The sequence below is a fragment of the Diplotaxodon limnothrissa genome, linkage group LG13 (assembly GCF_057381915.1).
Source record: "Diplotaxodon limnothrissa isolate DT_005_m linkage group LG13, D_limnothrissa_male_GT1.1, whole genome shotgun sequence".
NCBI classification, from domain to species: Eukaryota; Metazoa; Chordata; class Actinopteri; order Cichliformes; family Cichlidae; genus Diplotaxodon; species Diplotaxodon limnothrissa.
In genome coordinates, this window is record NC_140608.1 from 14,694,911 (window position 1) to 14,709,711 (window position 14,801).

Below are 14,801 nucleotides of genomic sequence, written 5' to 3' on the forward strand. Positions count from 1 at the left end.
ATGTGTGATTTCCATAGCCACACTGTTATCTTTACTCTTTAATTTGCATTCGCTAATTCTGGAACCCTCTTTAAGTGCAGGCATTTTCACTTGTGATACTTAATCTCAGTACTAATACTGAGCTATGCGGAAGGACATTGCTAAGCCATTTTCTTTGCTACATCAGCGTCTCTGCTCTCTTTACTGAAAAACACCGGTTCACTTAACTTATCAAGCTTGAAAGTCTGTGTAATTTTGAGCCTTTTCTTTTACTCCCAACTGCTGTTGATGACACGTTTCTGTATCGTCAATACTCACAAGATGGCGCCGTTTAGTCATTTAGCTAAACACTTCACAAGTGCCGCACACGTCTGTGTGCAGAGTTTCTGCTGTGGTTATTGGCTTTAATTCACATTCACGAATTGTGGTGTGTTCTGCAACGTTGCTAAAGGCTAGTTTCTGTATTTAAAATACTACTTTAGCATATAAATACATCAACTGTCAACTTGCATGGGTTGCTCTTCTCATAGGTTGGTTTTGAAAAGTCCTTCCTAAACACAAACAGTCCAGCCATTCTATTTATTACCAGCAAACAAACAAAAAGCACTTTGTTTCCAATTGTTTCACCAGCAAGTCAATTCCTTCACGCGACGTGACTAAAAGCCAGGTTTGTGGCTTTTGTTGGTGAGTCATGGGCCATGCCACTGTGATTAAATATCATAATAACCTTACAAGACCGGTCTATAAAAAGAAAAGGGACGTTTCTTTGAGCTGCAGTGGGAGGGCCTCATCTAGCCAGCTAAACAACTGTTATTTCACTTCTGCTTCTCTAAGGAAGTGGGAAAGCACATGACTCGCACCAGCTGATTTGAGTTGCTCAAAGTTCAGTCTACTTGGTGGAGATTAGTAAGAGGCGGGTACTTTTACAAAGGGGGCTGCAATGTATGCACTAGTCATGTCTTAGCAGGTTTCTTCTTGTCCATTCCTCCTGACATGGGAACAGAAACAGACCACTCAAGTAGTTGGAATAACACAGCACAGATGACAACATCACCTTAGTGCCAGGAAAACCCCAGATGGCTCTTACACAAACTCAGGTAAAGAATGATCTGTTGCATCTAAGTATTCATGAATTTTGTGGGAAATATGAAAAATGTGTTGGCTTTAAGTTAAGCCCTCTGATTCTTACCACCATTGTTCGTTATGAGTACGTGATTCAAAATGGAAAGTAGTCGAAATAGAGCGACTATAATATGGAAACGACACTCTGGCTACAATTGCCATGCAGTACAATGGCATGAATGTTTAGCAGTAAAACTCCTCACCTCCTGATATGCTGTTAAGCAGAAGTGAAACACATTGCCTCGCAGTATTTAAATAAAGGGCTTATTCAGAGTCACTTACTCCCAACAATGTTGTCCTATTATAAGGATAACAAGCTTTTGATTTTGGAAGTGCAGTTGTATTGAATTGACTTAGGAGTGCTTATTGTGTCATTTTCACACGAGCGATAACTGGTGCTGGTCATTTAACACTACACTACCGGCCTATTCTTAGCAAAAGATCAGTCTTATTTTTTTGACAAAGCAATGGTGCGTGTGAAGCGTGAAAAGTATCACACAGTAGCTCTCAAAGTACTGAAAGTTGGACATCCTTTGTAAAATGCAGACCCTTCATAAAGATGGTAATCAGTAAATGAGAATGGCACATGACTGCCAGTGGTTTGTCCTTCTGCCTATTTCTGAATTGAGACAGTGTGACCAGGGTTGACGGCAGAAGGTTTAGCTTGGGACAAATTAAACTGAGTGACACAAGTGAAGAAAATGTGATTAGATAATATTGTGAAGATTATATAACCTTGCTGTATCTAAAAAGAAAAAAGATGGAACTGTCATATATATTTTTTTTTCTTACCCCCTCCAGGAGCAAACCTTTAGAGGGGAGAGGATCAATAAGGAAACTGGAGAGCTGAGTGCTTCGGGAGAGTTAACAGTCTCTGTGGAGTTGAAGTCAGAGAAAGTGGAGGGCTCTTGTAGCAACCCTCAACTCACACAAGTGCTCAAAGAACAACTGCAGGAGCTGAGAATTCAAACAGCCTGTACCCCTGACCACAGAGCTGTTACTCTGGAGCAAAGAAAGGACCATCTGCGGAAAGTCCTGCCTCTATACATACAGGTATAGACCACTATAAGCAAATAAGTGCATACTTGCCACGGATTGTTCTTCTGTTTATTGTTTTCAGAATTATGTCTTGCACCTCAGTAGTCTACCAAGCATGTTATGTATTTCTGAATATTGTATAACACAGAACAAATTTTCTTCTTGAGAGCCTTTATTAGATTATGTCATTCCAGTTTGCAGTGGGGCCTAAGTTCAAATTTATAATCAACTTTGAAATGGGTAAGTAGATTGCTGGAGACAGTGTGGCATCTGGAAATGCTTCAAACCACAGGAATGAAGACTTAAAGCAACATTAGATGACAGTCAGATGTTTCAACCTTAGGTGATCTTATCACTGAGTGGTTCCAGAACTATTGTGTATGTTGTTCCTGTATCTTTAGATAATAATAAAAAAACAAAAACTCCTTTAAATTGGTGGCTTCATGCCTTACTTTGATTAACTGGTGAAAGAGGTTTTTCTGTTTTTTCCTCTCTCGATGCATCCCAGTTATGAGGAACCCTTACTGTTTTTTGTAACACTTGCATGCACTGTTTCACCACTGTGCTCTTACAAATGCAGACATAATTAGTCTCCATACAACCACACGGAACCTGATGGCTGTGTGTGGTTGTATGTGAAAACCTCACAACCTCATAAGTCCATCTTTAGCAAACTAAGTAAAATCTGATATTTTCTCATGGAACTGAAGACTGTATAGTGTGTGGTACCTTTCATTATTTATAGTATAAAACAGCGGTCTAAATGTAATATTTTACTTAACTTAATGCCAAGTACTTAGTTAAGTAAAATATTAGTTATCTTAATGTCAAGCTGACGAGATTGGCTACTGAGAGGCAAAAATCGGTTGCATTTTAACTTACTCTTACACTCAGTTTCAAAGTAATTCGCAGAGAGAACTCTTATTAATTAAATTAGTTACATCAAACATGTTGATAGTACATCAAATCCAAATAAATATTTCTGTTCTCAGTTTTTACTTAAAGGTTTTCAGAGAGGTATTGGGACTGTATTTTGTTGTATAGAGAGGGAAATGGTGTGCACAACATGTAACTTAGTACATGGCTACATTTACAAAAATCAGCTTCTTCTTCGTCTTCGTCTTCTTCTTCTTCTTCTTTTATTAGTCTTTTATTTATCCAGGTAAAACATCTCACTGAGATTAAAAATCTAATTTCCAAGAGAGACCTGGCATCATGGCGACATAAGTCAAAATACATGTGATGGTTTCTATCCTCTTCGATTCCAGGCCTGTGAAGATGGTGGCCGATTTGAAGGTTTGGACATCAAGGAGCTCGCAGCTCTCACCGCTGACACTGTCATCAGCATTGTCCACAAGAGACTGGCAGACAGACCTGCAGGTACTGCTTCTTACAGTAAATATAGCACAGTAAATTAAGACTTTGGGACTTTCCTCCACCTACTTCTGCTATTTCTGGGTGTCGCTGTTTTTTTCAGTCAGTTATTTTGGCCACTTGGTAAATGGGATGCATATTGAAAATCAAAAGCATACAGTACAGTGTAATGCAGACTGTTCTAAAAAATTATGAAAACACAGAAAGAGGTTACCACTTTTCTGGTTTTATATTTCTATTTCTCTGTCTCTCTCCCGTCTTACTCTCTGTTCCAACTGTTGCCCGTTGTTTATGAAACTGTATATTTCTTTAGATAAGAAAGAGAAAGTTATTTGAGGAAGTAAATGCTTCTTCTTTTTGACACGTGATTTAATTTAGAAAAAGGCCAGCATGGTCCCTGTAGTAGCTTATTAGTGATTTACCTCTTCTCAAGTTTAACCTTCATTTCATTTTAAATGAGTTTACTAGAAACTGTTGTGTATTAAATAAATTCAATTTAGTTATACTTTACTGAAACACTTCTAACTTAAAAAAAATCTGTTTGTTAATTTGGATTTATAATTATGCCAGCTAAGCACATGGTAAAGAACTAAATTGAGCAAAACCGCCGTATTTAACTGTTTTTGAGTTGCATTAATGCCTTCAGATTGTCACAATAAATCTGTTTAATTTGTTTGTTTTTAATCTCTCAGAGGAGGCCCGTGAAAAGGTGGTGCAGTTCTTCAAGAGGCCAGATAATGACACAAATCATGAAATGGAAGAAAGTTTAGGATGGCTGCTGTTAAAGTCTCTCTTGCTGCTTACAGCTGACAGCTCAGTGAGTCATTAACAGTTTTAAAGCATAGTAAAGTTTCAGTCGGGTTGCTACTCCATATTTTTAGTTGATCAGGTGAATTAATTATGTGTTTGTTTTCAGGATATACTGTCATGTATAAATCAAGAACTCCCTGGTGCTTTGATGAAATGTCTGTACCTTCTAGTGTGCCTTCCATCTAAAAAGGAGAGCATCAAAATAGAAGAAACCTTTCAGGAAACATTAACACAGGTTAGTAACAACTGACTTCTCCCTTTAGATGGCAATGGGTTATTTTTGTTTCTGTGATTTTTGGTTTTCTGTTGTGCAAACTCACATTTTCTTCTTTCCCCAATTTTTGACAAACCATACTTCTCTCTTCTTTCTCTTTTAGGTTATTCTTCAGCTGTGTAGGCTGCCAGTCAACGTGGAGATACTGGTAGAGACTCAGGAACTGCAGTGTCTTATTATTGGTCTCACGTCATTATGGGATCAGACCAGTGCCACCTGGAGGTATCAAGCCTCCCGCATCCTCAAAGCAGTCTCTGCTGTAGCAACAAGCAACACTGTCCCCAGCTTACTAGGTAAGATAAAACACAAATATTTGCAGTAATTAACATTTTTGTAGCAAGTATAGTCTTCTTACTGATTTGCTTCTTACTTGTAATAGGCCTCATTGCACTCTTAAATATTGTGTCAAAACAGGATACATAGTAGCATGAGTGGGAAGTGATTTGTGCAGTAATGAATTAATTATAGCAAGAAACATGATCTAACATCTCAACAGAGTTGTACTGAAAGTCACATGAAGCCTTAATAAGCACAAATAATTCATTCGAATGTTCTAGTGCACATGGGTTTACTCAATTTATTTTGGATACCAAGATGCTATCAACACTTTTCCATGTGGTATTTTGGTCAATTGACTCTGTGCCACTTTGCTGTGGAATTAACATTCTACTGCAGTTTGTGGAACTTTGCACTAAGAAAAACATTTTATTAAGTCACTATTCAAGACTGCTATAAAGATGTATGGTTGAAAAAAATTGTTTGATTCAACTGTAAACTTTTATGCAAATGGATGTTGTTGTCAATTCGCTAACCAAGAACACTGCTTTTCTTATTAGGCAAGAACTGTGTTCGCATCTGCATCCAGAACCTCTTGCACATCACTGGTGATGTCTCAGGATCACTGCTAGCTGAGGTGGCTGTGGCTGTGTTTAGCTTCATTAGAGACACCTATCACCTCAGTCCAGCCCTGTTCATCGAGTTTGACACAAACAATGGTTACAAGGCCCTCGAGAATATCCTGAAACGGTGAGAATAAAGGTCGCTGACACAAAAAACAATGAAACAGAAGCTGAAGTTAATGATACTCAATTAAAAACATATTAAGCAGACATACTTATCTAAAGACAATTAAATATGTTAAAAGAATTGTATTGTTGTTTTGTTGGTCTTTGTAAGCAAGGAGATGCACATTAGTGAAAGTTAAGTGGAATTTATTAGGATACAACCACTTCAAGTAATGAAATGTTTCATATAAAATCAATTTGGTTGGCCAGCACAGAGGAAGCTTTATTTATCTTTAGTAAAGAGCTTATCTTTAAATATTTATTTCTACTCATCATTTCTTATCTTTGTTGTCTCCTATTGTTATAAAATCATTAGCTGTGAGGAGGGCGTGTCCTTAGAGCAGTTTCAGCCTGTGGAGGAGTTACTGGCTCTCATTGGGTCTTTCACTCTTCTTGGAAAAACTGAACTGAAAGTGGCTCTTTGTGTCACCAACCCCCAACCTTCAGGCTTTAAATTTGACCCTCCACTCACTAAAGGTAGGCCAAGCCTTCATAATAAGCTCTCTATTGTTATTCTCAGGACACCTGTCACTAATTATCACTTAAGAGCTGATTGTACCTTGAGGATAAACTCTGTATTTGGAAGAGATGCTTCATATTCCAAACCATCTAATTAATATCAGTTGCATGGCTCAGCAAAGACAGAATCAGATTTCCCTCCCAGAAGAACCACACAGGTCATCCCTCCTTTGCACTTTTGCCTTTATATAACCCACCCAAACTACACTACCCACTTTCTATGATTTCCCACACATCCTGACTCCCCATACAGCTACCCCCACTGCAGCACACAACGCCCCTCGGGTTAACAGGAAGCTGAGGTGATTATGTCTGGGATGATGAAGTGGAGGCTTCCCCTCTAACTCTGTTAGGATGCCCCACATCCATTCACCACTGGCCTACAGCAACCAGTCATCTATCATGGATGCACACACATCTCTATCAACACTCATAAATAGAGTGTCCATAACAAACACATACATATCATCCCAGCGTACACACAGACACGCACTCAACACCCATCTATCACATCAAGGAGTAGATCTGTTTCCAGCAGAGGGACCAGGGACTGTTTTATGCTGACCTTATTTGGTTTTGATGCAATTTTGTGTAATCGAGAAAATGAATCCTATTACTAACCAGCCTTTTATTTATTCATGACAAACACAAGTGTGTTTTGGCACCTAAATGTAAGGCCTCCTCTTAATATTTTGACAGTACAGTAAACAAACTCTATCAAGGTAGATCATGCTACTTTTCTTTTGCACTTATGCATGCGACACTATCAAATCTTTGCTTGTATAACTCAATAGGTTTGTGAGATTGAACATGTGCTCTGTTGTTTATGTCTTTGTTTTCCTATGACATTCACATTGTGATGCCAGGAATTTGCACGGATAATTCAGGTTTTAAATTCAAAACATCTTTTAGCTAAATTGACCTCAAACTGATATTGTTTCACATTACTCTGTGTCATAAAGTAGTATAAGAGTGCATTCCCTACCCATTCATATAGAACATATTTTCTCAAATCTGATCAGATCTAAAAGCAAAAATCTTATTTTGAGAAGTGTTCTAGTCTTTGGACACATTTTAGTTTCCATACTCGTGTCTCCAGGTTTGGCAGTGAAGAACCTTCGTGCCTTCCACTTGCTGCAGGCCTCCTTGATGCATTCTGAGGATTCTCTGCTTGCCTGCCAGCTTCTTCGAACCTTACAGACAATATGGGAGAGAGACCCAGCCAATTTCTTCCTCTTGGAGTGGACTGTTCAGTCAGTGGCCCAGCTGGCTACTTGTGTGTGGCGTAAACCAGCTCCCGTCCAGAAACTCTTCTTTTCCCTTGTAGAGATGGTATGATTTCTGATATTGACAGTAAAATACATATGCATCCTTTGTCATCAATGCAACAAGCATACAGGGCCTGATTAAATATCTTTTATTTATTTATTTTTTATTTTAAACAGGTGATATTTAAATTGAACTACATCCCCCATGAGACTTTGCGTGCGCTGTTGAATGTGTTGAAGCAGAGCTGGGCTGGGACTCTGGCCGGTGCGGTGGCAGGGATAGAATTTGGAGTGGTGGCTCTTAAGAGTTTTCACAAGTAAGCAGTGCAAGTTGTTAAAATATTTATCTTTTCAGTACGTTCCTGCTTGCTCGTTTATATTTATTTATTTATTTATATATATATATATATATATATATATATATATATATATATATATATATATATATATATATATATATATATATATATATATATATATATATATATATATTTTTTTTTTTTTAATCCTAAAATAAAAAATATATATATATTGTTTTCGGTCTTGTTAGTGAAATTACTTTAAAAAAAAGAATGCAGCCAAAAAACAGTTGTCTTTAAAAGCAAAAAAGGTGGGTTATTCAGATCATTTAAATGTCTGTCTTTAAATATTAAAAATGATGTGTACTGCTCTTTTAATTTCTTTAAATAAAATCTCTGTTTTTGAAGGATGACTATGCACAGTGCAATGCTTTCCGAGGCGCTAACTGACTTGGGTCTGCTGGAGCTGCTGCTTGGAGAACTCCGCAGGAGAGCTAAAATCCTGAGGAAGGCTGGAGTAGTCTCTTGTCCTAAAATGGGTATAAATGATTGTTTCAGTTTCCTCAACTTGTCATATAATTAGTTGTACAAGTACTAAGTGCAGACAAAGGGTGCTTGTGTGACATAATGCCTGCCGTTACAAAAAACTTGGGAATGAACAGAACACTTGGCCATGAAAGAGTACTTAAGAATACAAAGTGTGTCATTGTGAAATGAAACTCGTATGCTTCTTTGTATTTGGCCATGTACCTTCGGTCTAGCAGGCAAATGTAACCTGAAAAGTGCATCTTTCATCCTGACTATGTGCCCTGCGGTTCACACCTTCTCTTTAGATTCTCAGCAGCTGCCATGTATCGAGGAAGGCGAGAAACTGCTCACTACTTGCATGCTTCAAGTTGTGTCAGCCCTTACTCTGCGTTCAATCAAAAACACAGGTACATGCAGTCATACTTTCCATATCCAGTCACTTGTGTACCAGGCATAATAAATATTTATTTCTTTCATTTGTCTTGAAGCTGCACACTGTTTTTGCTAAATGTTTTGCACATGTATTCCAGTTTCAGTGCGAGACCTTGGTATGATTCCCTATATCAAGATCTTCTTGGATGTTGATCAGTATCGAGAGTCCACTTTGAGCATTTTGGAGCAGCTAGCTGAGATTAACCCAGAGGAATTCATGAGTACAGCCATTGGAGCTCTCTGCTCCTCCACACAGCAGGAACTTGGATTAAAGCAAGACCTTTTGCAGGTACTTTACATGGACCCTCCATCAGAGACAACCTCACACACACACACACATCCAGTGATCTAAGTTGAACTGTGCATGTAGCCTCTATATCACATCATAACAAATAGTAATACACTTAAAACATAATAAGCTTCTGAATTTATTTTCTTAGCATGTGGGACTCTTATTCCATTATGGACAAATGCAGATTGATTTGTTAAAATGCATTTAGCTGTTAACTCTGGACCGATTTGATTAGACCTGCAGCCTTGTGCTGTGGCACTCAGAAGATTACCACCTCTATCAGATCAGTGAATGGGACAGATCTGATTAGACTTAACCAAGTTACACACCTACTGTATGTGTCCATTTTTATAGATGGCAGCAAGAAGACCACTTACTTGCTGATATTATGTGTACTTTGTGTGTGAGCGCGTGTGCTTGTTTGTGCACACATGCACGCTTTTTTTCTGGAAGTGTGGGTATGTGTGTATGTGTGTGTCTGTTCTTTGTGCTAACATGGTTATAGCAGGTGGCAATCAGATTGGGTGCGACCTGGGCTAGCAAGTGTTGAGAGCCATTGTGATTACTCCAGTTTCAGTTAATCACATTTCCCCCTGCGTTCTGTCTCACACATTACCTACCTGATGGATTAGTTCTCTAAATTTGATAAAGGCTAATGGGATTTTGTTCACTTCCAAAAACTAGTTACCAGAAATGATTTATGATTTATCTATACGTTTCATCTATTTTTTATGACACTGTTTTAATTGAATGGGGAGATCTTTTAAAAGCCAAGATTTTAGGCTTAGTGCCTATTACATTGCTTTATCTGTCAATGCTTGATCAGAATCTACTGGGTAAATGTATTATTAAGCTAAAATGTGTTTTAGTGTACATGCAGATTGTTCAAATGGTCTCAGTTCTGTCTTTGGTATTTCAGTCTTTGTTGAAGGTCTTGGAAAGCCCCAACAGTTGGGATGCCTTCAGGAGGGCAGGAGGCTTCACTGGACTGTTGTCTCTGGTGACGGACATGGAAGGAGCCCTATCTAACCCTCCGCAGGGAGAAGTGTGGAAGTCACTGGGGCATCAACCACTAGTTGACCACCTCCTCCTCACATTGCACATTTTGTCTGTGGTTGTGCATCTTCACACTGCAAATGCCCATCATTTTGAGACTGGTGGCTTTTATGAAAAACTGGCAGAGGCTCTACTTCAGCTTGGCTGCTTCCATGCTGAAGGCTCTGGGAGAGAGAAGTGGGTTGGTGAAAAGTGCTCCTGTCCCTGGACTGGAGAAGAAAACCAGGCTCCTGGAAAGAGCTTCTACCAGTTTGTTGATTTGGCAGAATCCCCTGTAGCTTCTGCCTCTCCCTCCACACCACAGCCCAATCTGCCTCTCACTCTTCAGACATGTATAAGGCTGCTGTCCTTTCTCGACCAGTTTGCCACAGGAACATACTCTCCTCAGAAGTTAAATTTGGGACCAGAGCGAGAGGATGGATGTGATGACAATAAAAGAAAATCAAATGGAACAGCAGCACATGAAGGAGTTTATTCAGGATCTCCTCCTGCCCACTTGGGATCAGGCTCACAGTCCATGGAGGACAAACAGGGAAGTTCCAGAAACATGGTGCCCAGGAGTCCCTCAGTTTGCACGGAGTCTCAGTACAGGTGGATATTTCATTTTGGAGGGTTTTTCTTAATATAAATTTATGCATTCACATCTAAATTGTACACATAAATGTACTAATTGTCTGTGATGTCAAGTATTGACCCTTTCCCCCCCCCCCCCCTCTTTTTTTTTTTTTTTTTTAAATCTCTTTTTTTATTTTTATGTTGCCTGGTTTATAGTAGGTTCAGTTGTGATCCTGTTATTCTTCACCCAGGAGCAATCAGAGTTATTATGACTCTCCTTCCATCGGTTTTTACTCACGAGGACCCACAGGTACCTTTCCATACCTGACATTTTACAATCTCTAATGTGCCATACTTTTTAATCCTCAAAGAGGCCCGGCATTAGAGAAATTTATTTTCCTCTTTCACAGCTCTCAATGGAAGTCCAACTCTCACTTGCACACCACATCCAGGCAATGGTCAAATCTGAGCGAAACCGTCAGATTATGTGTGAGGGTGGGCTGGTCTCCATCCTCCTGGCCCACTGTCAGAGCATGTTGCTCACTCCTAACCACCCACTACATCTACCTGTTACACGCATTTTGGAGAAGCTCTCTTCCCAGTGCATCACTCCTTCAGACTTCAGGTCAGTTATGCACATAAACTGGAGTTTATATTCAAAGTATTTCTTTTTTGTACTGAACCCACAATATTGTCTATATAACCTTTCCCTCCTCAGAAAATTCCTGTGTTTGGGGGATCCTCTCATGTGTTTGGGAGACAAAACAGCCAAGCAAATACAGTCAGAATGTAACCCAGAAACCAACGGACCTGTATCAAATGGTACACATGTGTCAGGTTTTTTTTTTTTTTTTTTTTTTTTTAAATCAATAAATATTTCATTTCATCCTCTTGAGATTTAGCTTTGGTTTTAATACATGAAACACATTAGATTTTGCTTGTTGTCTAAACCAGGTCACAATACAGGGGTAAAGACATTGAAGCGCAGCTTCAGTTTGTTGCAGTCTACAAACTCCATTGGTTCAGCAATCCCTGTCCACCAGATCCTCAGTCTCGTGTCCATGACTTCACCGCGGACCTTTAAACCACACAGACTCTCTTGCTCACCTGCTTTTGTGGAGTTTGACATGAGTGAGAGTGGATATGGGTGAGTTCTTGCTTCACTGAGCTTCTGACTACTCTTGCAATATTAAATAGAGTAGATGATTAGATGGGGTTTTGTTTGTTTTTTTTGTTGTTGTTTTTTGCTGCAGTATCAGATTTCATCAAGTGATAAGAAAGGGAAAAATAGTGAGAATACAGTAGTGAAAAGAGATAAGAATTTTAAATCATTATGTTAATAAAATATTGTGCTGTAAGTGTTGCACATAAAATTACCTTATAATTAAAATAAATAAATAAATCAGCCATTTGCTAAATACTTGTAATGTAACATTTTGCTTTGTAGCTGTCTTTTCCTCCCCTCTCTGGCCACAGTGAAAGGCGTGACTGCTGATTCAGTCTCAACAGGTGGAATTGGAGGAGGCAAGTCCCCATACTTTATTATTGCAGATTTGTGCATGATTCTGAATAACTGTTTAATCAGTTCCCTCTCATATTTCAGACTGCAGAAGTTTTCCACCTACAGCTGGTCTTTCATTTACCTGCTGGTTCCAGATCAACAGGTTCAGTTCAGCCTGCGATTCCCACCCAATCCGCTTACTGTCTGTGGTTCGCCACATGTCCCGCACTGAACAACAGTACATCTGTTTGTCCATCTCCTTCTCAGCCTATGACGGCTGTCTGGTAATATCTACAGAGGAGGAAGCATTAACATATCTAGGTGAGAGTACTGTTTGTTCTTGGTATGAACTTAGCAGAATTTGTTTTGAATTTTAATTAATTTTTAGTTAAAAACATCAGTGTTTTTGCAGTGAGGTGTTTAAACTACAGAGACCATTATCCTCCATGTTTTTCAACAGATATGATGGAGCTGGAAGCTGAAGTAAGCAGTCCCACATCTTTGCCTACGTCGCTGAGGTTCCGTTGCTCCAGTATGCTGGTCCCAGGTCAGTGGCACCATCTGGCTGTGGTCATGGCCAAAGACTTGAAGAAGAGCTGTGTGACCTCGGCCTACTTCAATGGCAAAGCAGTGGGGACAGGAAAGGTATGCTGCTGAGAGGAGAGAGGAGCTGCACTGATTCAAAGTCTTACTGTAGCATTCATGTGTTCATTCATGTGTCCATTTCCTGTCAGATGAAGTATATTCAGCCATTCCCTGGTCAGCATGTCTCCATGGACCCCTCAGCTGTGATTGATGTATATGGAGTAATGGGGACACCTCCTCTCTGGAAGGAATATGCTGCTGTAGTGTGGCGAGTGGGTCCGTCTTACCTTTTCGAAGAGGCTTTGAGCTCTGAGGCAGTGGGTGCTATATACACACAAGGCACCGCATACCTTGGCAATTTTCTGGCTTTGCGAAACACAAGTGAGTCAGCGTTGCACTAATTTCACACATCTCTAATTTGTTCACTTTTAGTGAGTCATCCTAAATGGGCACTTTAGGTTTAGTCTGATTTTGTCTTTTGTCATGAGTTTTCATCATGTGAACCTACAATTAAGTACAAGTTTAATAGTGTCATAACAGTTCTCATTCAAAAAAAACATCATGGTAGATTATTTTAAATTATTACATCAGTTGCATGTAATTGCACAAGTAGTTTTTCTTAATATACAGAATTTGACAGTTTATTGTGATCCATTATGTGAATCCATCCATTGTGCATTGTTTAGCTTCACTCACTGGACTTGATATACTTCACCGGTCTGTATTTACCTCTCTGCTTGTGTCCAGGCCATGATCGAGATCATGACTCTCTCCCTCTCAGACTTGTTCCTGAGGAGAGGATCTCATTTGGCATTAACCCAGCAGTTTCCACATTAACAACTGTTGTTCAGATCAGAGAGGATTACAACGAGGTGGATTGCAGGCTGATTGCTAAAGAGGTAAGGTGAGCCTTTTGTTGAAACTAATTGTTTGTTGTTTTAATAGATTGTAGTAATCCATGTGTCTAATTGCAGATGGGGATAACATGTCGCGATCAGTCCACCCCTGTGTTCCTTGCTCAAAACATCAGCCAACACCTGAGTGGTACAGCTCGTACCATAGGAGCAGCGCTGGTTGGACATTTTGGTAATTCAAATATTGTCCTGAAACTGTTGTTCCCTATTACTGACACTTTATTTATTCATTTATTCATTTATTGTTTTACGTTTGACTACTTCCTTCTAGGTGTGCGTACGTTCACCCCTAGTTCTGCATCTAATGGTTTTCTGTACGTCGGTGGACCTGCTGTTGTTCTCAGTCTGGTTGCAATGGCACCAGATGATAGCTCTTTGTATGCAGCAGTTAAAGTCCTTCATTCTGTTTTGGAGACCAACTCTGCCATGCAGCAGGAAATGAACCGCATAAATGGATACAAGGTCTGTGAGATCTTCATGTGCTGGAGTAGCACAGTTGATTCATTAAAAGACATAAATATCTGCTGTTTACAGTTGTTATCTCTTTTTATGTGTGTCCTTGTAGCTGCTAGCTTTCCTGCTGAAGATGAAGAGCAGTCTGGTCAGCCACCGAACCTTTCAGTTGGTTCTGCATCTCACAAATTCATTTGAGCCGGGCTATGGATCTGGTTGCCTACAGAAAACACCTGCTTTCCAAGCTCTGCTGTGTGACCTAGATGTGGGTATCCAAATTTTACCCTGTTATTGTTTTATTTTATTTTTGAAGGCTAGTGAGAATCTTAATGTCTCTCTGTTTTTCAGGTGTGGCAGAATACTCCAGACAGTCTGCATCTTTCAGTTCTGAACTACTTTGCTGAAATCCTGAATTCCTCAGGGTAATTTCCACTGTTATCAACGTGTAACCCGACCACAGTGTCTACATATGTAGTAGCTAATTTATTATTAACTCAGATGATTGACAAGGTACGGGGCACAAAAGAGGCTTTTGTTCAGAATTGATGACAGACTTTATCGGTTGTTCTGTCAACATTTATAACGGCTTCCCATCGATATCCTGGAACTGTATGACAGAAAGTCAAGGGAATGTTCAACAGAATCAGCGACAGAGGCTGAAGAGAAGATTGAATGTTTGAGTGGATTGCTGTATTAGATTTTCTGTCTGTGGGAACAGATTGCGATTGATATTAATAC

At 39.4% G+C, this 14,801-nt stretch overlaps 1 protein-coding gene across 1 annotated transcript in view; it reads left to right on the forward strand.

The window, feature by feature from the left end:
- Positions 1 to 836: 836 nt before the first annotated feature.
- Positions 837 to 14,801, forward strand: part of wdfy4 (WDFY family member 4) — a 37,100-nt gene continuing 23,135 nt past the window's right edge. The window contains exons 1-27 of the mRNA XM_085369949.1: positions 837 to 1,076; positions 1,903 to 2,154; positions 3,408 to 3,519; positions 4,206 to 4,330; positions 4,430 to 4,558; positions 4,701 to 4,890; positions 5,434 to 5,623; positions 5,978 to 6,138; positions 7,280 to 7,512; positions 7,626 to 7,765; positions 8,156 to 8,286; positions 8,581 to 8,682; positions 8,806 to 8,996; positions 9,919 to 10,646; positions 10,827 to 10,920; positions 11,021 to 11,235; positions 11,329 to 11,432; positions 11,565 to 11,757; positions 12,058 to 12,134; positions 12,214 to 12,432; positions 12,572 to 12,756; positions 12,846 to 13,077; positions 13,444 to 13,595; positions 13,671 to 13,782; positions 13,882 to 14,072; positions 14,176 to 14,328; positions 14,412 to 14,485. Coding sequence (XP_085226075.1) covers positions 1,056 to 1,076; positions 1,903 to 2,154; positions 3,408 to 3,519; positions 4,206 to 4,330; positions 4,430 to 4,558; positions 4,701 to 4,890; positions 5,434 to 5,623; positions 5,978 to 6,138; positions 7,280 to 7,512; positions 7,626 to 7,765; positions 8,156 to 8,286; positions 8,581 to 8,682; positions 8,806 to 8,996; positions 9,919 to 10,646; positions 10,827 to 10,920; positions 11,021 to 11,235; positions 11,329 to 11,432; positions 11,565 to 11,757; positions 12,058 to 12,134; positions 12,214 to 12,432; positions 12,572 to 12,756; positions 12,846 to 13,077; positions 13,444 to 13,595; positions 13,671 to 13,782; positions 13,882 to 14,072; positions 14,176 to 14,328; positions 14,412 to 14,485 — 4,706 coding nt within the window. The 5' untranslated portion in view covers positions 837 to 1,055. The remainder of the gene's footprint in view (positions 1,077 to 1,902; positions 2,155 to 3,407; positions 3,520 to 4,205; positions 4,331 to 4,429; positions 4,559 to 4,700; positions 4,891 to 5,433; positions 5,624 to 5,977; positions 6,139 to 7,279; positions 7,513 to 7,625; positions 7,766 to 8,155; positions 8,287 to 8,580; positions 8,683 to 8,805; positions 8,997 to 9,918; positions 10,647 to 10,826; positions 10,921 to 11,020; positions 11,236 to 11,328; positions 11,433 to 11,564; positions 11,758 to 12,057; positions 12,135 to 12,213; positions 12,433 to 12,571; positions 12,757 to 12,845; positions 13,078 to 13,443; positions 13,596 to 13,670; positions 13,783 to 13,881; positions 14,073 to 14,175; positions 14,329 to 14,411; positions 14,486 to 14,801) is intronic.